This window comes from Phocoena phocoena, chromosome 14 (assembly GCF_963924675.1).
Source record: "Phocoena phocoena chromosome 14, mPhoPho1.1, whole genome shotgun sequence".
In the NCBI taxonomy this organism is placed as follows: domain Eukaryota; kingdom Metazoa; phylum Chordata; class Mammalia; order Artiodactyla; family Phocoenidae; genus Phocoena; species Phocoena phocoena.
This window is the reverse complement of record NC_089232.1, coordinates 37,491,659-37,515,291: the sequence shown is the minus strand read 5'-3', so window position 1 is coordinate 37,515,291 and position 23,633 is coordinate 37,491,659. Positions and strand designations below refer to the sequence as shown.

The 23,633-nt window shown below is 34.3% G+C and overlaps 1 protein-coding gene across 5 annotated transcripts in view; it reads left to right on the top strand.

Moving 5' to 3' along the window:
- The window catches only part of EHBP1 (EH domain binding protein 1), a 347,198-nt gene that overhangs the window by 283,535 nt on the left and 40,030 nt on the right, over positions 1 to 23,633 (top strand). For 2 of the 5 annotated variants that reach the window (XM_065890712.1, XM_065890713.1), the window contains 7 exons: positions 1,893 to 2,040; positions 3,865 to 3,870; positions 10,082 to 10,183; positions 13,358 to 13,482; positions 15,884 to 16,022; positions 16,192 to 16,298; positions 18,984 to 19,107. In XM_065890712.1, the coding sequence (XP_065746784.1) occupies positions 1,893 to 2,040; positions 3,865 to 3,870; positions 10,082 to 10,183; positions 13,358 to 13,482; positions 15,884 to 16,022; positions 16,192 to 16,298; positions 18,984 to 19,107 (751 nt within the window). The remainder of the gene's footprint in view (positions 1 to 1,892; positions 2,041 to 3,864; positions 3,871 to 10,081; positions 10,184 to 13,357; positions 13,483 to 15,883; positions 16,023 to 16,191; positions 16,299 to 18,983; positions 19,108 to 23,633) is intronic. The other 3 variants (XM_065890717.1, XM_065890714.1, XM_065890715.1) reach the window with 2 other exon arrangements.

Sequence of the window (23,633 nt, the reverse complement as noted above, 5' to 3'; positions counted from 1 at the left end):
CATTGCAGTCATTGTTTGCTTGTTTGTTTTGATACTGAAATTGCTTCAGTTTGTCCACTGGGAGCTTCAAGCTTGTCTCTGGGTCCATTCAATACCTCTGTTAATCTACCCGCATTAATTTTGACAGCTCTCTATTCTAGCCATCTCAAAATTTGTGAAAGAATTGTCTAGCCTTAAACTCTACCAAGCTAGTGTCTTACCCCTGTCTCTTCTGAATCAGCTTTTTTCTTCCCTCTACATCTAATCAATTACTAAGAATTGGTACAGGTACCAATCCTAGCTCTGATGTATTTCTTACACCTGTCTCCTTCCATTCCCATTGCCACCATCCCAGTTCTGAATCTCATTATAGCTTCCTTGTACTGTTTATAAGAGCCTCCTAAGTAGTCTCTTTCCAGTCCCCCAGGCCAGCCTATCGTATACACTGTTGTCAGATTAATCTTTAATCTTTCTCAGATACAACTCAGGTTGATCATTCCCCTTGACAAAAAAAAAAAAAAAGAAGAAGAAAAAAAAGACACAAAAACAAACCTCTTTCTTCTGAACTCTTCATCTGTTTTTATTGTACCTCCTTATTGTGGCTGTTTTATCTTTCCCTCTATAATATAAGCTTTGAAAGTATAAATCGTTAAGTTTTCATATCTAATACTAAGTGCCAAGGTATGTACTAAGGACCAAAGATACAAAGATAAATCACATCTAGCTCCTGCATTAAAGTAGCTCAGTTCTACTGAGAAGGAGATGTTTGTACAGAGTTATAACTTGACAGGTATTATTTTAAAAAGTAATCTCACACACACACACACACACACACACACACGTGTGCACACACGGTACTATAGTAACAAAGAAGAAGGAGAACTTCATTCCACCAGTGGGGAGGAGGGAAGAGTAGTCAGGGGAAGTTTAGTGGATTTAAACTGAATCTTGAAGAATGAGTAGGAGTTAAATAGATGATAGAAGAACATTTCAGGAAGACAAAATGATATATTCAAATCCATGGATGCATGAAACTACATGATACAAACAATTTTGTATAAATAGATGTGAGGTTTTATAGAGATTGGGAGAGGTTAAGGGAAGATAACTGCACAGATATGTTGGGGCCATATTATTTCAGGCTTTGTTTTGTCATAATAATGCCTTATATCATATACTTGCCAGTTTACAAAGCAATTTCACATTGATTATTTGCAATTCATAATAGCCCTTTTTTAGGAGGCAAAACCTATTTTAGTTATTTAATTCTCTGTCATTTTTAGTTATTTTAAATATCAAAAACCACACTAGTTTTTACTTTTTCTTCTCAATGTTTGTCTGGGGGGAAGGCATAGTAGAAATAAGGACAGAAGTACATCAGTTACCCAATTCTGATTTTAAAACTATCAACAACAATAACTGTGGAACTAATGTGTACTATCCCCATTCCTGCTGTAGCCCCCTAAAAATACCACTTCCTATATTTGATCAAAGATTTCTTTTAGCCAGTGCTGTATGCCTTTACTAGAAAATTGCAAGTTAAATTCTAATGTTAAAAAAATAAGGTATTAATTGAAATTCTGTTTTCAGTATTGTTACTTTTTTCCTATAAGCCTGATTATTTTATTAATAGTAGATCCTGCTCTTTTCTCAGTAATTATATTGCCAAACATTCTTTAAAGGCTAGTTTGAATCTTTAACAGACATAATACAATAATTTGTAAATGTTTTTTAAAAATCTGATTCTTGGATGTCTTTTAAAAATGGTATGACATCCAACTGATATAGAGCATCCTATTTATAATGTGGGCCAAGCACCATGCTGTAAACCAGTTACTATCATGATGATCAGATTGAAAATGAAATTGCATTTCTGTCAATTACTGAGTTGGCAACTGTTCAATATATCTTAGCAGCAAGATGAAGAGCGACGTCGGCAGCTGAGAGAGAGAGCTCGTCAGCTAATAGCAGAAGCTCGATCTGGAGTGAAGATGTCAGAACTTCCCAGCTATGGTGAAATGGCTGCAGAAAAGTTGAAAGAAAGGTCAAAGGCATCTGGAGGTGAGTTAAAGAATCTTGTATCATATTCCACACACAACCCATAAATCCGCAGTGGATGTTTTGGGACTTTTTATTCTTACTTCAAAATGTTGTGCATCAAATACATAAAGTTTCTAGCCTATCAGTATGTTACAAAAAACTTAAAGCATAGTAAATCAGAAGATGACTATTGCCAATTTCCAAATCAACTCAAGAAGTACTTTGATTATGATTAAGTATGATTAGTACTCAAGAAATACTAAGAATATGATTTAGGAGAAAACTCAGACAGGCCTTGGTTTGTGATTGCCCATGATGCCTCATTAATTGTATTAGGAGTGAGTAAAATGCAATCAAGTCCTCAACATGTAGATCACAAGACTTGTTAGTGGAGAGCTTTGGCATGAGAGATTTTCACTTTGAACCAGATCTTTGGAAAGTAGCTTTAACAATGTTCCACCATTATAGCCTGACATGTAAGCATTTTGAATAAGTCCCATATGCATTTCTTCTTAGTCTCCTGATTCGAAGAGGGTCTTTTTCAATATCTGTAGAAATTATTCTAAGCTTTATTTTAGGACAAGGACTATACATATAATTAAAGGGAATTTTAGTTTTGCCTCTCAGTGCTCAATTTGGGCATCTTTAACTTGAAACTTTTTACATTTTTATTTGAGTAGTATATTCAAGAGGCCTGTGGGGTTTTTTATTTCAAAGGTATGTGACCTATTTATCTATCAGAACATGCCAGGTACTTGTCCTGAATTAATCTTAAATGCTAAAAGATCACTCTGGAGAGTAGGCAAGTGAGGACTCGAATAAGACCTTAGAGAACTGAAACAAAGGAAACCATTTCTAGGTCAATGATAAGTTTCTTCAAAGTAAACTGAAACTTACTGCTGTTATTTCTAATTGATTTGTTATATTAAAATCTTACTGTTGTAGAGCATTCCAACCAATGCCTATAGCATATAACCTTCCATCCCATACATTTGAAAGCTGCTTTCCCAAGTAGCTGTATATCTGTCCATCTGGTATTCTCAGAATGTTTGTTTCTTAGTTAAATCCTTCATCTTACTTTTTCAACTCCTGTCATTCAGAATTTTTATTACAGTTTCTATACTCACTACTAAAGTTTTATAGTAACAGCAGTAACTACTCACAGCTACATTATATAACGCTATTATAATTTGCTTTCATTTATGATTAGTAACAAGATATTTCTTTGATATCATAAAAATTCCAGATATTCTAAGTAAATCTTAAAAATCTTTGCCTCCTTGTATCTCAGAAAGATAGAAAAAGCCTCATATTCTTGACCCTCCAGATAGACTGCCCTAAAGCTACTAATACTACCTCCGTGTGATATCATAAACCCATGGAAGAGCAGTAATAATAAGATGAAGAGGCATCCACTGTCTCAATTTTTTTTTCCAACAGTGAGCAGATGACAATGCTAAATGAGTTGTGAACTCTGGGAAGGCTAAGAATTAGAAATTTCTGATTAATGGTGTGGGATGAGTCAGCTATGTAATTGGTCTTATCTCTATAATCTAACCCCAGTTGAGCCTAAGCCAGGACTAGACTAGGTAGAGAGACTTAGTCAGTGTTACAACCCCCAAAATGGGTATCTTCCCAACTTGGTAACTGGGGAAAGTGAAGACCTGATTTTGGCATCATTCAGCAGTCAACAGAGTGAATAAAGAACAAGTGAGGATTGGATCTCTGAAGCTAGCAAAGAAGTACAGACTAGAAAAGGAAAAGCCAGGTGAAATGAAGGTGGGACAGTGTTCAACAGATGACTTATGAGAACCTGCTGAAGAGTCTAGACTGTTCCCTAAGGAGACCAAAGTGCCCAGGGTCCATTTCTCTCATAGGACACACCATACCTTGGATGTTGGAAACGGCCACATATCAGATGATAGGCTCTTAATCAGAGCTAAGGTTGAGCTACAAGCAGTGCAGGCCTATTCCTTGACCTCAGTGGTGGATATTGGCCTGTCTTCATAAAGGTGTATGGATCCGACTAGGTCTGCTCTGGCATCAAGGCCTAAGCTGAAGCTATCAAGGCCGGAGGCGGGGAAGAGACCTTTAGGTCAAGGGAGAGGGTAAAATTCCTGCCTAGAATTCAACCATTCATACATACACATTTATCTGTTTAGCAGTGCCAGTCACTGTGCTAGGCTGGGATTCGGCAAACTTCCTGGAAAGGTCCAGAATAAATGTTTATAGCCTTCGCAGACCATGTGTTCTCTGTCTTAACTACTCGACTCTGCTCTTGTAGTCTGAAAGCAGGCTTGAACAATATGTAAATTAATGGGCATGCCTGTTATTTACCCCAAAATGGTGGTGGGCTGGTTTTTGCCCCCATGCTATAGTTTGCTGACCCTTATATAGCAAATTAGAAATTCACTTGATTTCACAAGAGTCTAATTCCTAAATGAAAATAACCCTATGGGGTTGATAAATCAGGGGGAAACAGTTAACAAATTAGTGTCCATTCTTCCAATGTCTAATGGGAATTATCAGGTCTGAATAAGGAATATTGTGAAAGGAGGAGAGAAAAATGAATAGGGACCAGCCTAGAAGACAGACTAGGGTGGGAAAATTTTTGGAAGCAGTGGTCCAAAGTGACAAAGAAGAGGGGGTAGTCAAGAGCTGAAATAATCAGGTGAAAGCACAACCTAGGGGACGTGTTGAACATGATACTCAAACTCACTGCCTGAACCTACTTGAAAAGCCTGTTTTTTTTCCATCCTCAGTGAGGAAAGGAAAACTTAGTAAGTTAGAGGTGAGGTGTCATAAGCCTCAGGTGTCCGCAGAAAATATATGCAAGATATTTTAGGTCATGTAAAGCCAGGTATTCAAGCATCCCACTTGCATCCTATTTCAACCAGAAGTAGCCTAATTCTTGTGAAATAACAGAATCAGTCCAAGGAGCTACAGCCTAGCTTTTACTTGTCCTCCTCTTGACATAATTTTAGGACTTAGAAGAGAGTCAGGTGATATTGTGGTATACTACATGTGTTTTTTCAATTTCTGCTTTGTTGTTTTGTTATAGACCTATAACAGCCTCCTTTTAAAATCCTCATTTTAGGTAACAAACTTGTGGGTTCATTTATTGTATTGATCTTTCTTGGCAAGGTACAGTTGTTTGTGGATGAATTGTGGTATTTTCATTTTTAGTTGTGTGGTATTGTGGTCAGAGAATATGCCCTGAATTTCTGCTTTGAGAATTAATAAGTTTTTATTTTGGCCAAATAAATGTTACATTTTTATTAATGGCCCATGGGCACTTGAAAGGAAGGTGTTTATCTAATTTGAAGATGATATTATAATATATCATATATTTATTATATATTGCATGGGATGTATATGATATAGATTTTGTATATTTTATGTGTACTTATATATATGTGTATATATGTCATATATGTATTTTTTTATTCTGTAGCTTATCACTTTGGTTTGGGTTAGGTGAGGGTCATTGAACTTTTAAACTGACATTATTGCCTCTCTTTGATTTAGGTGGAATAGTGTACTTTGTTTTTGCATTTCAAATGAATAAATGAAAATTTAAAAATTTTATCCATGAGAATGTTTGTGTGCCTGCATTATCCTTATTTCAGTTATGGCAAATAGATTTATCTAAATTTGTTGACCCAAAATAAAATCTTACAGGCCTTCAGTAATTTTTACTTTCAGCTTCTATTAATAATATATTTGTATTGTTTTCTATCATTTGTTTGATTTCTATAGAATAACTTTAAAAGTTATGAATTTTATAGGGAACCTTCAATGAGAATTTTAAAATCATGATACAAATGAGAAATTTTATTCTGAATATTTTTTTTTTCCTGGGAAGAAACAGTTTCATGTACACTTAGGTACAATCTCTGTGTTCTCTGAACCACCATTTTGTGTGAATGTTTTTTTTTATTTATTTATTTTTGACTGCGTTGGGTCTTCATTGCGGCACGCAGGCTTTTTCTAGTTGCGGGGAGCAGGGGTTACTCATTGTTGCGGCGCACGGGCTTCTCACTGTGATGGCTTTGCTTGTTGCGAAGCACAGGCTCTAGGTACGCAGGCTTCAGTAGTTGTGGCTCGCAGGCTCAGTAGTTGTGGCGTACGGGCTTAGTTGCTCCGCGGCATATGGTATCTTCCCAGACCAGGGCTTGAACCCGTGTCCTCTGCATTGGCAGCCGGATTCTTAACCATTGCACCATCAGGGAAGTCCCTGTGAATATGTTTTTAATGGTAGCCTCAATTTCTTTTTTTAAAAGTGCAGATATTCTTTTTTTACTGTCACCAGATATCCTGATTTTTTATTCAATTTATTTATAAGTGATAAGTGTTGTAAGACTGGCCTTATTGCTGTGCTATTAATCATACCATTGGGATCCCCATTTTGCTTATAGTGCTATGCAGTGTCAGCTGGAATGCATTGTCTCATTCCAGTGTATATACAATCTCTTTTTACCTTTTCCTACACACGTTATACATGCCATATTTGCAAACCACCTTCCATTGTGTATTGGATCTCTAGTTTACTTTCTGCCACGCTTACCTACTAGATTTTCAGTGGTTAGCCATAAAGATATATATAATCTTATATATATCGTATAAATAACGTATAATATCTTAAACACAAAGACAAACATGCACTTTAATTCTACTAAAATGCATTTAGAGTATTTCGACAGGTGTTAAGAAATGTGTAACATTTTAACTATCGAAAAGAATTCCTGTTCATTGTAAACCTGAAGTCAGTGAATGGAAAGAAGATGGAAACCTATTCTTAAGAAAACCTGAGCTGTATGGGAGATCAATTTTTACTTTTCCCCTTCCCAAATAGTAATCCTTTTATCTAAGGTTAACAATACATATATAAACATTGAGTTAACCCACTCAGCATTACTGGTGAGTGGTAGTATAGATAGAGATTTCATTTAGCCAGGAAATAAAATGAATGGCACCTGTTTAACATCACACAGGAGCCTGGCACTGTGTAAAGGAGTAATGAATATCCCACTGCATAACCCCAGGACCTGAAGTACCAAGATCCAACCACAGTTCCAGACTTAGCTTCTTTTCATAGCAGTGCTGTCCTTCTAGTCACTGTCTGGAGAGTCATCTGCCTCACTCTTCCTCTCCTCAGTATCCCTCCCCCAACCACCCAATATCCAGTTTGTTTTCGAGTCATACCCACTTCCAGTTCTTTTATGATAGGTTAAAGCTCTCCATACTACTTACCTGGAGGTTATAACAGTCTCCAACTTGGATTTCCTGCCTCCAGCCTTTGTGTGCTAGAGTCCAACATCTTACTCAGCAATCTCGCATGAAGGATGCTGTCACGTGGCTCCAGGGATTGCACTCCCATGTGCAATCCCTGGACCACTTTTTCTTTCACGTATGCAGGCATATCAGAATGTAAGCAAGAGTGATATTTTAGGACTAATACTGGAGCTACTCTAATTTATATAAAAAAAACCATAAGCTTCAGTGCTTATATTACTAGTAATTATTTTATACATATCTCACAACTGATTACCATGAAACACTGTGGTAAGAAACTGCTTATATAGACTGCTGTCTGTTAAACAGCACATTGCTGATCATGTTTGAACACAAATGTCTCTCTGTTCCTACCAAGTAAAATCTAAACTTCCTATCCTACCCTTCAATGCTCTCTGCAGTTTTACCTGTCAAGTCTTACCTCCCGTTATTTCTCTTTAAGTATGCTTGAGCAAAATAGAACTATACCATTCTTTGAACATAACCTACCCTTTCCTGCTCTCATGCCTGTAGTGCCCTTCCCTCAATTGTACTTTTTGAAATCCTGTACATTTCTGAAGACCCAATTTAAAGGTTACTGCTTCCAAAAAATAATTCCTGGTGCTACTGGCAAAGAATAATCTTTCCTCCCTGAATTTGCTCTATACCTTATTTTTACCCCATAACACTTAACTGTCCTACATGGTATTTTAGTCATTTGAATGTATAACTTTAAGGTGGAATAAATGTCTTATACAACTTGGTATCTCTTCAGCATCTAGCAGTGTTTTGTAAATTGCAGATCTGGCATATAGTAGAAGTTTCTTGAATAAATAAATGAATGAATGTTTAACTTTTTGTTTTCACTCTATATTAATTCTGGTCAGTAGTAACCAATAAAGGCTGGTTGCAGCAACAAAGTACTGTACTCTAAGAACTATTGGTAGTAAACTATCTCTGATAAGAGGAAGTGTTCTGAACACTTACTTGGCACTCAGGAAATATCTGTTAATTCATTTCCCTTTACTACAAAATTATTTAGAGAAGAATTTTTGAGGATAATGAAGATGAAGGTGCTGACTTTTATGAAATTAGTCAAGTAGTTGTACTAAGCACAGTTGATTAGAAAAGCTCTCTCAACTGATTGTACTTAAATAATATAGCCAAGTATAATACCTTAGCGATTTGAAAGCATTTAGCTGTGCTTTTCCCCTGGGGGCATTTCTCATTCTTTTTCTCTGTGTTGTATTGTTCTAAACGGCTTACATGGTACATAGGAACTCTTCAATAAATGTAAACTATTATTAATATTAATGCTCATAGTAAATATTTACTTGGGAAGCCTAAAATCAAACACAAAGCTCTACAGGGAAAAGGACAAATATTGAAGGTTTAAGCCAAAGCTATAGAATTTAGTATTTCTCAATTGTAATAACCTTTGGAACACCTCATTATTAATAAAAGTTGCCCTATGAAAAATAAACTGTTGAATAGTAGGGATATTCTTCAACTCCCAGGGCTAGATAGATATTTCTTCAAAAGGTACATTGCCTGTCAATAAGCAGAATTTAAAGCTTAACTTCTAATATACAAGTCAAATTATTGCTATGACTTTTTAAATGTATAATATTCAAAATTACTTAACCAATTTTATCACTAGGGTTTAAAACGGAAAAATATGTAATAGAAATCTTTTTTAAAATGATACCATTAATTAATTATGACGTAAGACGTTTTCCTAAGTGTATAAAAAAAAGTGTGATTACCTTATTCCCATGTATTTAATTTTGAATAACAAGTCTTTCTACCAGCTTTATGTCTTCCAAGATGTACTGTCTTAATTGTTTCTGAACTTTCTTTTGCATAAAGGTACTGTCTGTTCTTGTCTCAATCTTGTCTCTTAATTCATCCATAATGCTTTTGATAATATTTCACTAATAGCACAAAAGCATTCACGTCTTCATGCAAATGATTTAAATATAGCTACAAGTTTATAAAGAATGAGTTGTTTCTTTATACATTTATATCTAATAAATGATAAAATTGTGAAATTTAGAAACGTTATTTGATGACTGTTACCAAACCAACTTTTTTTTTTAATATTTTTATTTGTTTGTTTGTTTGTTTTTGGCTGTGTTGGGTCTTCATTGCTGTGTGCGTGCTTTCTCCAGTTGCAGCGAGCGGGGGCTACTCTTTGTTGCAGTGCGCGGGCTTCTCATTGTGGTGGCTTCTCTTGTTGCTGAGCATGGACTCTAGGCGTGCGGGCTTCAGTAGTTGTGGCACGCAGGCTCAGTAGTTGTGGCTTGTGGGCTCTAGAGCGCAGGCTCAGTAGTTGTGGTGCACAGGCTTAGTTGCTCCATGGCATGTGGGATCTTCCCGGACCAGAGCTTGAACCCGTGTCCTCTGCATTGGCAGGAGGATTCTTAGCCACTGTGCCACCAGGGAAGTCCCCCAACTTTATTTTTGTATACTGTTATTAGAGATTACCAGTAGATTACATTTTTAAACATAGGGATTCCAGGAGCTCAGTGATTCAGAGACAGCATGTGACAAATTGTCAAAATTTTTGCATCCACTTTGGTGTGACAATTCATCTTTGACATATGAATGTAAAATATAAATGTTAATCTAATAGTGAAAAAGTAGCTTAAAACTGATTTCTTAACTTGCTCATCTGTGTCAGACCTGAATTTGAACTGTCATTACAATACTGTTTTTCCTTAGTGTTTCTAACAAATGATATAAAATAGAAATAATATACTAACATTATTGCTACATTTTCCTACAGATGATAAAGTTGAGATAGATACTAATGAGGAGATTTCCGAAGGCTTTGTTGTAGGAGGTGGAGATGAACTTACTAACTTAGAAAATGACCTTGATACTCCCGGTAATTTCAGATTATAAATACTTTGTGTCCTGCTGCATGGCAAACTCTTATATTTTTATTATAACTGTTTATTAACTATTAAAACTTATATTTTTATTATCTCATTAATAATGATAATAAGTTCTTTTAGTAGTTTTATTACATCTTACGCCCTCACAAATCATTTAGCTAAATCCACTTTCCATCAATTTTATGTTATTATTTTGTTTTAGGCTTAATGTTAAAATTAGCAATAAAATTGAAATAGCAAATTTTAGTTTTTCTCTTATTACTAAGATTCACTTTTATATTTTATGTTATATGGGACAATTTGTAGACATTTTATGATTGGTTCCCTTCTCAGCCTAAATATTTTGTTGTGATGTTGTAAGGTATAGATGTAGTACCTATGGAATGCTTCAAATGTAAATCTAAACCATGGATCAGATTTTCTGATTTGGTTTGGAATTGATAGTCGTAGTGGTAATATTATTTTATAAATTTTGTGCTTACCTTAAATATTACTACTAATAAATTATTTTATACATACTTAATAACTAATCACAATAATACTCTTTGAAAACTGCTTATATAGATTACTATTAAATTCATCTCATATTGTATATCAATAAATATTATACCGATAATCACATTTGCAATTGAACTTCTGAGTTATTGTATAAAATATAAAGATACTTGCTGATGGTTAAGTAGATGAGTGTTCCATATGCACTACCTTTATAAGTCAGCAGCAGGTAGCTTTGTATATGTGAGAGGTTCCATAAATACTTATTGAATTGAATTCTTATAGCAATAAAAAGTCTTTGGCAATCTTTTTAAACTTAAAGGTAAGAAAGTGAAATCCCTAATATTTATCTTTTCCTGTAAAAAGCTACAGGGAGGGAGAGCAGGTATTCTTCCCAGCCCTGGCATGTCCCTACAATGCTAACTTGCTTTGTTTCTTCCCTATTTGAAATCATGCTGTTACTTCTCCAAGAAACAATCAAACATGGTCTTCCTAACTATAGAGAGCACCCAAAAAAATCTGTGTCTTTTGTCAGTAGCTCCTTCATGGTCTAGTATTAAATAATACTTTTACTAGATACAGGTCAGTATATTTATAATTGTACAAGTCCAGGAGAATGCTGATATTTAAGGAAATTAAAAAAAAAATTAACCCCAAATTAAAACTGTGTTTTACTTATTTCTATTTAAAATACTTTAGAACTTGGGTAAGTTTGATTTTTCTTTTTGAAAAAAATTTTTGTTGTTGCTTACCCACCCTCTCACCACAACCACCATCAAAGTCTTTAGTAGAAACCAGTATCATCTCTTTACCACGGAGGACATCCAGAAGTACAGAATTAAAGCCTTAACATTTGATTCATGGAAGTATAAAATCAGTGACAATAAGTGGTACATATTTCCTGATTTAACAGTAGATTAAGAAGACAGGAGAAATTAGCCCTTTCTTGGGTAAGGTAAAGAGAATTTTCTAGTTTTAGTTATAGCAACTTTGTGGGGTATTTTAATGTATTTAAAGGTTGGTTAATATTAGGCCTAACATTAGGCTTGATTCTTGTCCTTCTTAAAAATACTCTTCCTACTTTTTGTATACCTAAAAAGAAAACACATCTCAGTCCTCCTGTTTTTGGAGTTAAGTAATATATTGTTTACAACTCTCCAGCATGCCAATAAGTGTTGGCGAGTGCATAGGACAGACTTTCCAATTCAGACTATGGCTTATTTCATGGCAGTAAGAAATAGGAATGCAAACTGGAATCTGGAAGCATGTAGCATACATTATGGTTTTTTATCCTGGCTTTATTTTCCCCAAAATTCTTTTTTTAATATGTATATAAAAGTCATAATTTTTTAATAATAAGTTGTTTAATCTTTATCTTGATTTGACCATAGTTCATCAGATATTGTTTAAAAGAGAAGCCTGGCAATATAAACTGACCAATTTGCATGAAAGTAATGATAATAGCATTTATTAAGAGTCTTATAATTAGAAAACTTATTAATCTTTATGAAAAATATCATTCATCAAATGGTTGGCATGTCTTTTATAATCATTTTATTAAAGAGTTGCTTTGAGTGAATTTGTTTAAATAGAATTATTTGTTTCCATTCGCTTCTGAGCTGTTTTATTAAATAAAGATTAATTTACTTGCTAAAAATAATTTGAAATTGTTTATTTTTAAAGTTATAGCTATTTTGTATTTATTTTAAATTTCTATCCATATTTCACACATTCCAAAATGTGATAATCTTTATTGTACTTCTGTCCTCTAATTAGAAGGTATTTGTAAACATATACCCTGTTTCAATGCTGGGTATATATGTATACCCATAAACATTGGAACACTGGATTCTAACAGTGTGTACATGACTGTCTAAGATCATCTTAAGAACTTAATATGGCATTATATGTCTAAATTTAATATACTAGAAGAATTGAAACAATAAAGTAATATAATTTTTAATCAAATGTGTTACCTCTTTTAAATACCTACTTTGTAATACCTTGTTTTATTATGTACAACCTATACAGTTGCTAATATAAATATGTACATCAAATATGGGCTTAAGTTTTCAGGTAAGCATAGCTGCTATTAACTATAGAATAACTAAATAGTCTTTAGGCATGTTGACTATATTCTTTAAGCGAACTGATTTTGGGGAAAAGTACATATATATGCATGTATATCATACACACACACACACACACACACACACACACACACACACACATACACACATACACACACACCCCAGAATATATGCTAAGAGACTAGATTTTATTTATTCCCACCACAAAAAAGAAATGATAATTTTGTGACATGATAGAAGTGTTAACTAATGCTATGGTGGTAATCATATTGCAATATATAAATGTATCAAATCAACACATTGTACATCTTCAACTTACACAAGGTTACATATCAATTATGTCTCAATTTTTAAAAAGGGAATATAGTCAATATCCCTAAAGACTACTTAGTTATACTATAGTTATATGGTATGCAGTATAGTTTATGTATACATACATACATATATATATAGAGTTCTCTTTTTTTTTTGAGTTCTCTTTTTTAATATAGTAATATTTTTATGAAGTCCTTTAAATTGATAGCCTACACATCTAAATGCATCTCATACAGTTATTCATAGTATTTGCATATTTAACAGAACAAAACACTAAGTTGATGGACTTGAAGCTGAAGAATCTCCTAGACACTCAGCCGCAGGTGGCAAATTCACCTTCCAGCACTGCTCACAAAGCTATAACTGAAAGTTCAGAGCAAGACATTAAGGTAAATCTTACTTGTTTAAAATATTTGACTTAGTATCTGTGTATTGTAATTTCCACTGGCACTTCATAATCCTAAAGTCAGTTTCTTTTCAAATTCTTCACACTAAGATTAAGATATACAAATTTTTATTAAATAGCCAATAAATTAAATACCAGTATGGTAATCAGTATTCAGGTACTGTTTTTCAGATAAACTACTACTTTAAGTTGATATGTCAGTAAAAGTAAAAACTATTCTTGACTTATGTATGCATTTGTATTTTGCTAACGAGAATATTGCTAAGAGAATTCTAGCATATTCTATCATCTTCAGCCTTTGACCTGTTAAGATAAATTAATTCCTGAAGATGGTATGTGATTGAATATAAATTTTTAAGATACTTGCATGTGCTTTGTGCCAATATAAATCTTACCTTGTGTAAGATTTTAGCCAAAATGCAACATTATAAGATGATGATGATAATGATGATGATTTGTAGTATTTATATTATCCCCACTCAAGCCATCCCTCCTTGCACTATATCATTAATATTTCTCTAGCTTTAGGGCATTTCTAGTCTTGTATAACTTTTTCACCCACCTGCGGACTATGGGGACTGCCCTGCTGACTGAAAGGATTTCCTTCCCCTGACACAGAGATGCTTTGAAGTCCCAAAACAATGACTTTCATTGCTTTTCCCTTATACTGTCGGTTTCTATAAATTGGTGATGAAAGTGTGTGGCAGCACCAGAGGACTTTTGGTCACTGTCTTTGAACAAAAGGAAGCCTGGATCAGGTCTGATTTTTTGCGTTCAATTTAGCTTTCTGCACTGGATTTAATGCAGAATGAAGCTGGACTAAGAATAATACAATGGATTGAAAAGGCTAACTGAATTAGTGGGTTTAGAGGAATACATTTGTAAAGTGGCAGAAGTCCCTAGTCATAAGAAGGTTTCTTAAGATGGGATTTGCTGGCTAATCGCACTGATATTTTAGCATGTTGCCAGGCCTCAAAAAATTTAGCCGTGTTTGTTTATTTTGGTAAAGACTTGAGTTTTAGACTATTGGGCAGTTATTATGATAACAGTAGAATACACACTTTTCTTAAACAAACAAACAAATAAATAAAAGCCATAATTGTTTCTATCCTAGCTACATAGCTAGCATATTAATAGCGTGATACTAATAATAAATATATAACTTAAAAAATAAGACAGAGGTATTTTCGTTCTCAAGGTTTAATTATCTAAATAGATGCAGTTGTTTTTGCTTTCCAAAAAGCTCTTAAATGTAGTTATTTTCAAACTTATTCCAACAAAATGTGTGCTTTAAACAGCTTGTCTTTGTATGGATCTTTTTAGTTCAGATTTTTTAAATGGTGCTTATAAAGAACATATAGAGTCCATCTGTTCTCTTGAAGCTTTCAGCATTGATTTAGGGTTTTATTTTTTTAATAAAATGCAGTTTACACGTTTATAAATGAGGCATTCTGTGTTTGTGGAAAAGGATAAACTGTTACCTTCCCTTGAGGATTCTGTATCCCAGGCCTCCTTGAGGCTAGAGAATAGGCCATTGGAGGACTCCCTCATTACTGATTGTCTCAATGCAGAGGAAGGGCAAAGTCTTGGTAGCTTTTGATAACCAGTTTCAGCATTCAGCAGGCTTAGCTATTAGTCATGCATCTTAGCCTTTCCCTATTTACTTTCAAAACACTTAATAAAAATAATAAAGATTAGGTATAAAATGAAATATTTGTTTGGTACACAGCACCACGGTATCTGCGGCTTCCACACACTGCAGTGGTTCAGTCTTCTGGGATATTTCTTGTTGATAGAACCATTTGAATTTGTTACCAGTATTAACATAGGAAGCTCTGGAAAAGATAATTGTAGGTTCCTTAGCTGTAAAGGGCTTACTTACAAATCTGGCTTTGGAAAGTTATAGCTGATGAAATGCAGTTCAGTGGGGTAGTGTTATAATCCTACCTTTTAGCCTTCATCCAGCATTGGTGGTTTATCTCAATGGGCATAAAATTAGAAACTAGTTCTTCTTCTCATACAAGTCTGTGGGACTGTACAAACAGATGGGGCAGAATAGTGGGGCTGGGGTGGTGGGGCGGTGGTAGACAGAGGCAATGTGGCTTTTAAATGATACATATCAGAAGAAGACATGGGGGTCCGCAGTATCTAATGAATCACAGTTATCAAGAATGATCCTCCATTTAAACCATGTCTCCCAAAGGTTTCAGTTACAGGCAACAGACCTTGCCATTGAGCTATTTAGAACATCTCTTTATAGTCCTTTTTTCTTTCAAAACGTTTCTAAGTTGGCATTATCTTAAATCAGTAAAACTTGTTTTACTAATGTGTAATTTCACTTTTATAAGATCAGGACTCTCTTACCACATTTGTTTCACTTTTAGAATGGCACAGAAGATCTCCGGACTGAGCGATTACAAAAAGCAACAGAACGATTTAGAAATCCTGTTGTGTTTAGCAAGGATTCTACAGTAAGAAAAACTCAACTTCAGTCTTTCAGTCAATATGTTGAGAATAGACCAGGTAGGAACACTTTTTTAAATGTTTTCCCATCTTATGATTTAGCAATATTTATATATATATATATATATATATATATATATATATGGAAGCTGATAATGTAAATCCACATTTCAATACACAAATATCAAGCTTTATAATAATTTTACATGTCTTTCCCTTTTTTTTAAAGAGATGAAAAGGCAGAGATCAATACAGGAAGATACAAAGAAAGGAAATGAGGAGAAGGCAGCAATAACTGAAACTCAGAGGAAGCCATCAGAAGATGAAGTGCTTAATGTATATTAATTTTTTGTGTGGTTTCATGATTGCTGATAATTCCAAACTGTATGTGGAAATAGTGCCTTTATTTGTTAAAATGAGATGTTAGGTTTTTTAAGATGTCAATCTCCAGTGCATTCAAAGCAGAGTGAGAGGGGTGCACTGTTGAATTAGTCTGCAGTGTGGTGATAATTGTCAGATAAAAAAAATGAATTTTTCAGAGTTCCACAGCCCCAGCTTCCTTGAGACATTTCCATCAGGGCACTTCCCATAAAGAGATTCCAGTATTGATCTACTGGGAGGATTTTAATTATTACAATAGCAGATACCGCAGAGCTGCAGTTAGAGGGAAAAGTCACATGAGACCTGCTAGAATTTCTCAGCCAACCCATTTTGTTGGCTTGGGTTAATGGGTGTTCAACCTTTCCATTATCCAGATCAGCCGTGAATTACTAGCTGAATGATGTTTGCATTAATATAATATATATGGTAATTTCTTCACTTAATTAACGGGGAGGTTCAGCTCAGTAGGGGTATGGGCTGATCATGTGTAAAATTGATTTGTGAGGGAAATATTTGATAGACCGCAGGGAGAAAGCTGCTTTTGATGGACAGCTGCGGGACAGAAGCAGGAAGAACAAGTTTTAACTTGAATTTTTGTCTGGAAGCATTGCTCTCTTTAATGGTGCTACTTTTTTTTATTATTATTATCTCCAGTTTGTGTAAATATTTTCTTTGTTTTTACTCTTAAAATTGTCTATTATGGATTTTAAAATCCTTGCAAATGTAGTCAGAGTTACAAACTACATTTTAGAGCTGTAAAAACTTCTCATTTTTAAGTTCTTGTTTTAAAGTTGTTTTACTAAAACCTGGCACGTCTTAATACATAGAAGAGCTAAGTGGTATATCCTGATGAAATACTTGGTATAATTTATAACATACAGAATATTTGAGTATACTATATACTCACACTAAAGAATCTGATTATAAACTTTGTTACTATTTTTAACTGAACCAATCAGTACAAGCAATGAAGTTTACGTGTTGCTTATCACTTCTGTTTTCTTATATCTTTGTTACTTTTACTATGTTTGTTTTGTCCCTCTGGATGGAAATGAGAATAGTCCTTTTTGAAAATGCTCTGCTGTCTGACAAGTAGATACAAAAAGCATTCACCAGATTCCAGATTTTAAACCTACCATTAGCATTTATTCTGTTGTTATAGTTTTTCTGTTTTATTTCATAGTGAGATGGAAGAATATCCGCTTTGTATGAATCTTTTAAAAATACAGTAACTTATTTGATCAGTCTATCCTGAGACATTATCAGTTTCATGATTTTTTAAAATATTTCAGCTTAAGTTTGTCAACTACCATAGTCAGTTTAACAATAATCTGGTTTAAATTGAGTTCATGTGTGAGTACAGTTTACTGGTTCCAAAGATAAATAAGTTATACATATGGTTAGACAGGTTTGTTCATTATGAGAATTCCAAAATATCCTCGTAAATAATGTAATTCTTGATTTTGTTTGTTGTTTAAGGAGTAACGAAAGATAATTCCTCATGGCTTCTTAGAGATTAATATGCTTCTAGGTAGGGAAGGGATTTGACACAAGAACGTTGTTCACATTTATTTCTCTGAATAAATATTGTAAGTGCTGATATTAGTAGTGGTAGTGGTGAGAGTAATCACTTAAGCAGTTCTTTAGTATTTCTCAGCTACTTAGGAAACTAACCCCTAGAAATGCCACAAGACAAACAAGCATTCTAAAGGAAGCTATAATTAATCAGTTTGGTACTATACCATGAATAACCCTGCCCCCTAACGATTTCAATTTGTAATAGGAAAATAAAAAGTAAGCCTATATTGGTACTTTATAATAGAACTGCTACTTCAAATAAAACTTCTAAGGATAATTTTTTTTAACATGCTTGGTTGTAAAAAGTAAAATTTCAGGTTGAAATCCAAATTTGGTTAAATGGAAGATTAACCAAATCAGTGTACTGGTGGCATTAGATCCAGTGTAGCAAGGTTTGAAACCACCTGTCAAGTTAGAATTCGCAGCTACAATAATTAGTAATACATCAACAGAATGACATGTTAAAGTACAGAAGCCAGCTGGAGGGGAAACTGGAGATATTAGAAACTTCTCTTTTATCATTTTTTAAAAATACTTTAAATAGTATAGTTACTATGAAAAGAAGAAATGTATCTTTTTAATTTTATATTTTTGTAAGAACAAATCTGATTTTTTTCAGGATAGATTCTTTAAGAAGCAATTCCTTAGTTAAATTCCATTTTTATATATTACACTTTTGAATTAAAGATGTCATTGGTGTTTGTTTTGACAGTCACCAAGGGAAAATTATCTTCTATCCTTGTCCATGCTTAATCACTCTGACTCAACTCTAAGGAGAATTTTTTTCTTACTTAGTGTTAACTTTTTAAATCTGGCAAATCTGGGTGTTAAATTATAAATATAATACTAAACAGCCAAGATTTTCTCTATTTACAAAAGTTTTGCAATATATGTAATACATATGAAAATTTTTTGAATCACAGGGCGTTGCTTTTAGTTACTAAGAGTGATACTAAGGGCGTATTTGGTTCTCTAGGTAAGTGCTTTACTAAGTGTTTGTAGAAAGGAAAAATGCAACTTACAAGTGATTTTTTTTTCTTTCCTGTTTGTTCTCGTTAACAGAAAGGGTTCAAAGACACCAGTCAGTATGTTGTAGGAGAATTGGCAGCACTAGAGAATGAGCAAAAGCAAATTGACACCCGTGCCGCGCTGGTGGAGAAGCGCCTTCGCTATCTCATGGACACAGGTACGGTGCCCAATTACACTGTAAACAGTTTTGGCAAATTGAGCGTTCACAAACTCTTATAGAGTTTTGGAAGTGTGAATCTTTGAAGCCTGAATGTTCAGCAGAACTGCCTTGAAAATAAAAAGGCTGCGATTTGCAGCCACCTCTCTGGGCCCTGGTGATAAGAGTGCCTTCATGGGAAGTGATAACTCGCCCTGATACCGTGTGAGCCAGCACTATTGAACAGTGTGCTCATCCATGCAGGGTTGGAATACACATCTGTGCCTCATTGATATGCCACTGCTTAAAAAAAAAGTAAGATCTTCACTGTTCTACTGATTCATTGGGAAAAAAAAAAGATTTGGCCAGCTAAAGCCATGTACTGCATGAAACAGAGCACTATGCATAGGGGACATCTCCACGGACTAGATCACTGAAATTTGAGAATACTATCTGGTTACTGATGCTCCACAATTTTTTTTCAAGAGAACTGGTTTTTAAAAGTCTGTAATACTTTGTGGCACAGTTGCATTTGAAAGGATTAAGGTATATAGGAAGGTTTGTAAAAACGGTTTAGAGCAGCAAGTTAGCTCCTAACCAGAGGGTAGATTGGCATTTAATGCTGACTGCCAATAGTGATTGAATAGATCTAAGTGTACAGTAAGCTATTGGAAAAAAAAAACAAAACTGTATGTGTGTATATTTTAAAGAAATATATTTCTTTAAAATATGTCTATACATATATGTTTCTTTAAAATCCTGCTCCTACAAAAGGGGTAAAAATGGGAAATAAATTCAAATCATTCATGCCAAATTAAAAGTACACTATATTATGTAAAAAAATGTCAAAATGTAAGTGGAAAATCTATTCCTTTAATTAATTGCTTTAATTTTATGGCAGTGTTAAAGTAGATTAGTAAAGTAGATTAGTAAATTAGTAGTAGATTAGGATTGGAAAGCTTTCTTGAACTTTTTCTTCTCTATTTGCCAAAGATGTATTTATAATTAAAGAACTCCTCCAGAAATAAGCATTTATATGGGACATTTGAAAATTGCCTACATTAGTGAAATCAGAACATACTAGAATGTGAAGAGACCTTTGGCTTTATCTGGCCGGTTTCAAGCTGTGTTCTGTGGAGACTTTAGGGCTTCTTCACAGACACCTTGGGGCTGGTAGGACAATAAGGGAGCAAGCAGATAGACGTCTGGGTTTCTTACCTTACTTCAAACAGAGTAGCTCTGAGTTTATTTATATGAAATAGCAGGCTTCTTGGATGAGTTCATTTTAAGAAAAGGTTCTACTGGTTAAAATTTAAAACGAAACAAAAAAAGGTTTTTTTTTATTTTTTGAAAACTATTACCTAAACTTCTCGTTATACAGAGGAGACAGAGGCACAGGAAAAGCTCAGTGCCACACAGATCAGTAAGTGGCTGACCTTCAGCTAGCATGCAAGTCACCAGAACCCTATTATACCATACCCTATTATACCTGCTATGCCAGATTACCTAGAACATGTTTATCATTGCCCTAACAAGTTACATGTATGCTCATTCATATACATAGACTTTTGTGTGGATATGCCATAAACCAACACATGGCTTCACACTTGCATTTTTCCTTTGGTCTCTGAAGGATTTTGAAAATATTATGTTAACTATATTAAAAATGTAAATACTAGGTAGTGAAATTTCTGTAATACATTTTTTAATTATTTCCTTTATATATTTTAAGGAGACTTTTTTTTTTTTAATTCTTTCAAGTAGAGCACCTTTCCTCTCTGTGTTGGATAAATTAGATATTACTATAAAAGAGCCTGTGTCACAAGAGAAAAAGCTAGAAATTCTGTTTCCTTTCCTTCTTTCACACTTGGGGCCTGATTTATTGAGGGTTCTAACCAAAATAGACTCAAGTTCTCCTCCCCATACTACATATTACCAGTGAAGCTTTATAGTGGCCCCAACTAGAGATCATTTATCATCTGAAAGACAGTCACGGACTACAGATTGATTCTAGAATCTCTTCAGGGCTTTATATTCCATACTACACAGGACAGAATCTAGTCTAGACTGGATCTGCTAGACTTGGTTCCCCAACTTGATAAATGCCGAGAATCCCCCTGGATTGTATTGAACCTCCTCCAGCTCAAATAATGGTCTCCCAAGATTTGCCTAAAGCCTGGGTAACAACTGAAGTAAAAGATAAGGTGTTAGAAAGGAAAAGCATATATTTATTCATCCTTTTCCTTTTTGGTGTTCCCATACTTCCAACTTTTCATTTATTATAGAACCTAGTACCTTTTCTCTGGTATCTTAGGGTTTTTGTGTACTTTCTGAAGTACACAAAATCTGAATCTGAATCTGAATCTCAGCCTTAAAATTAAGCAGAGCAGATAGTATCATATTCTTTACATGATAAAACTGAGCCTCAGATTGGGAAAATGGCTCATATAAGATGGCCTAATTACTAATGACTGAGTTAGGGCTTGTACCCAAGTTTTTAGGTTTTCTATCTCTTGAGACAGTTCTCTTTTCCCACTACATCTTTTTTTATAGCAAAAGCATACTTTATCAGCTATTTCAATTTTTATATACTTGTAGGTACTGACTATATACAATTTTTAATTGTATTGATTTGAAATTCATATATAAAATTAACCATTTTAAAATGTAGAATTCAGTAGCATTTACTACATTCACAGTATTGTACAATCACCACCATTTCCATAGTTTTTCATCACCCTAAACAGAAACTCTGTACTCATTAATTCCTCATTTTCTCCTCTCATGGTCCCCTAGGACTCGCTAATCTACTTTCTGTCTCTCTGAAATTGTTTTATTCTAGATATTTCATATAAGTGAAATCAAACAATAGTTATCCTTTTGTATCTGGCTTCTTTCACTTATTATAATATTCTCAAGGTTCAACCATATTGTAATGTACCACTACTTTATTCCTTGTTGTGGTTAAGTAATATTTCATTGTATGTATATGCCACATTTTGTGGAGTCATTCATCCATTGATGGACACTTGGGTTGTTTACACCTTCTGGCTACTATGAACATGGTCTAAAAGCATCTCTTTGAATCCCTGTTTTCAGCTTTGGAGGTTATATACCTAGAATTGGAATTACTGCGTCATATGGTAATTCTCTATTTTGTATTAAGGAATTGTACTCAATTTTAAATGGGTGTGAAGTTTATTTAGAAGTTGATTTGTGGAATTGAAGAATACATTTTCCAAAAGAAGCACTGTTATAAGCATCCACAGGCCAGACAAACCCACAAAAATCTATTAATTTAAAATGTAACTAAAATAATACTAATAGTTACATTAGACCTGAGTCCTAGGTTCCCAGGGTTTGAGCAGCTCTAGATTTTAAGCACCAATCCCTTTAACACTGAAGCTCTTGCATCTTGAGAGAGGATAGTAGGGACTGGATGGTGGCCTAGACTTCTGGGCATTTCTCCTGGCATGTTGGGAGAAGACTCTAGCAAGAAAGTAGCAGAGGATTGTAAGAGAGAGCCTCAGTGGGTCCTGCAGCAAGTGGGTCCCTGGGGAGGTACCAGGGATGAGAATGGCAATGACAGGGGAAGGGCTGGAAAGATCCCAACATTCATTTAGGGGAGAGGCATCTGTGTCAGAGTCAGCTCAGCTGTGGAGATTTATATGACTGGTCCCTTCTGAAATTGAGTAATCCTAAATCAGTGGTAGTTTGAATATTAAATAACAATACTGTGTGTGAGAGAGAGGGCACGTGAGTATCTTCTGCCATCCTGTCTTAGGATCTATAATATCCTCATGCAAATACTAGAGAACTTTTTTCCATCAGTTCTGAATGTTTTGTGGGTTTTGTTTTTGTTTTTCTTTTGTAATTGTTGCAGAGGAGGAATTTTTAAATTTCTAGCACCTAAAGTTTGTAACAATTACTTCTTTGGGGACACTAAAGCTTATTAGTTAGAAACATGCATGTGTTCCAGGCTGACGTTTTGTATGTAAGTATAGGGCTAATGAATCTGTACCAGCAATGTTGTTACCCTTGCAAAAATGGAGTTTATAATGGAAATGTTGATGGGCCCTTTTACTAAAGTGCTGCAAATAGTGTTACTATAATGAATGGTGTTTCTTTTCCATTCCTAATCTGTTTTCATTTGATGGTTATCAAACTTTCTTACTGTAGAACTGTAGTGTTTAAAACTAATGATTTGTGGGTTTTTTTAAGTGACAATATTTTATTTATATTTTGAGTTTAAACATTAAACATTCTGAGGGGTAAATTGCAATAAAATTGCATTTTCTGGCTTTATAACCTTTAAACACTGAATAAAATGATCATGATAACCTTCTTAAGTTCCTGGGCCACAAATACTGATTCCATAGCTTTTTGTAGACTAACCACTACAAAAACTTAGCAAATGACCATTTAAAAATATTAAATATACTCAGGGAAAAAAGAATGAAAAGAAATAACTTTCCTATACATTCCTCAGAATGTCTCTTTATCTCAACCTTTGAAGAGTCAAATGTGGTAAACGTTAAAGCTGCTTT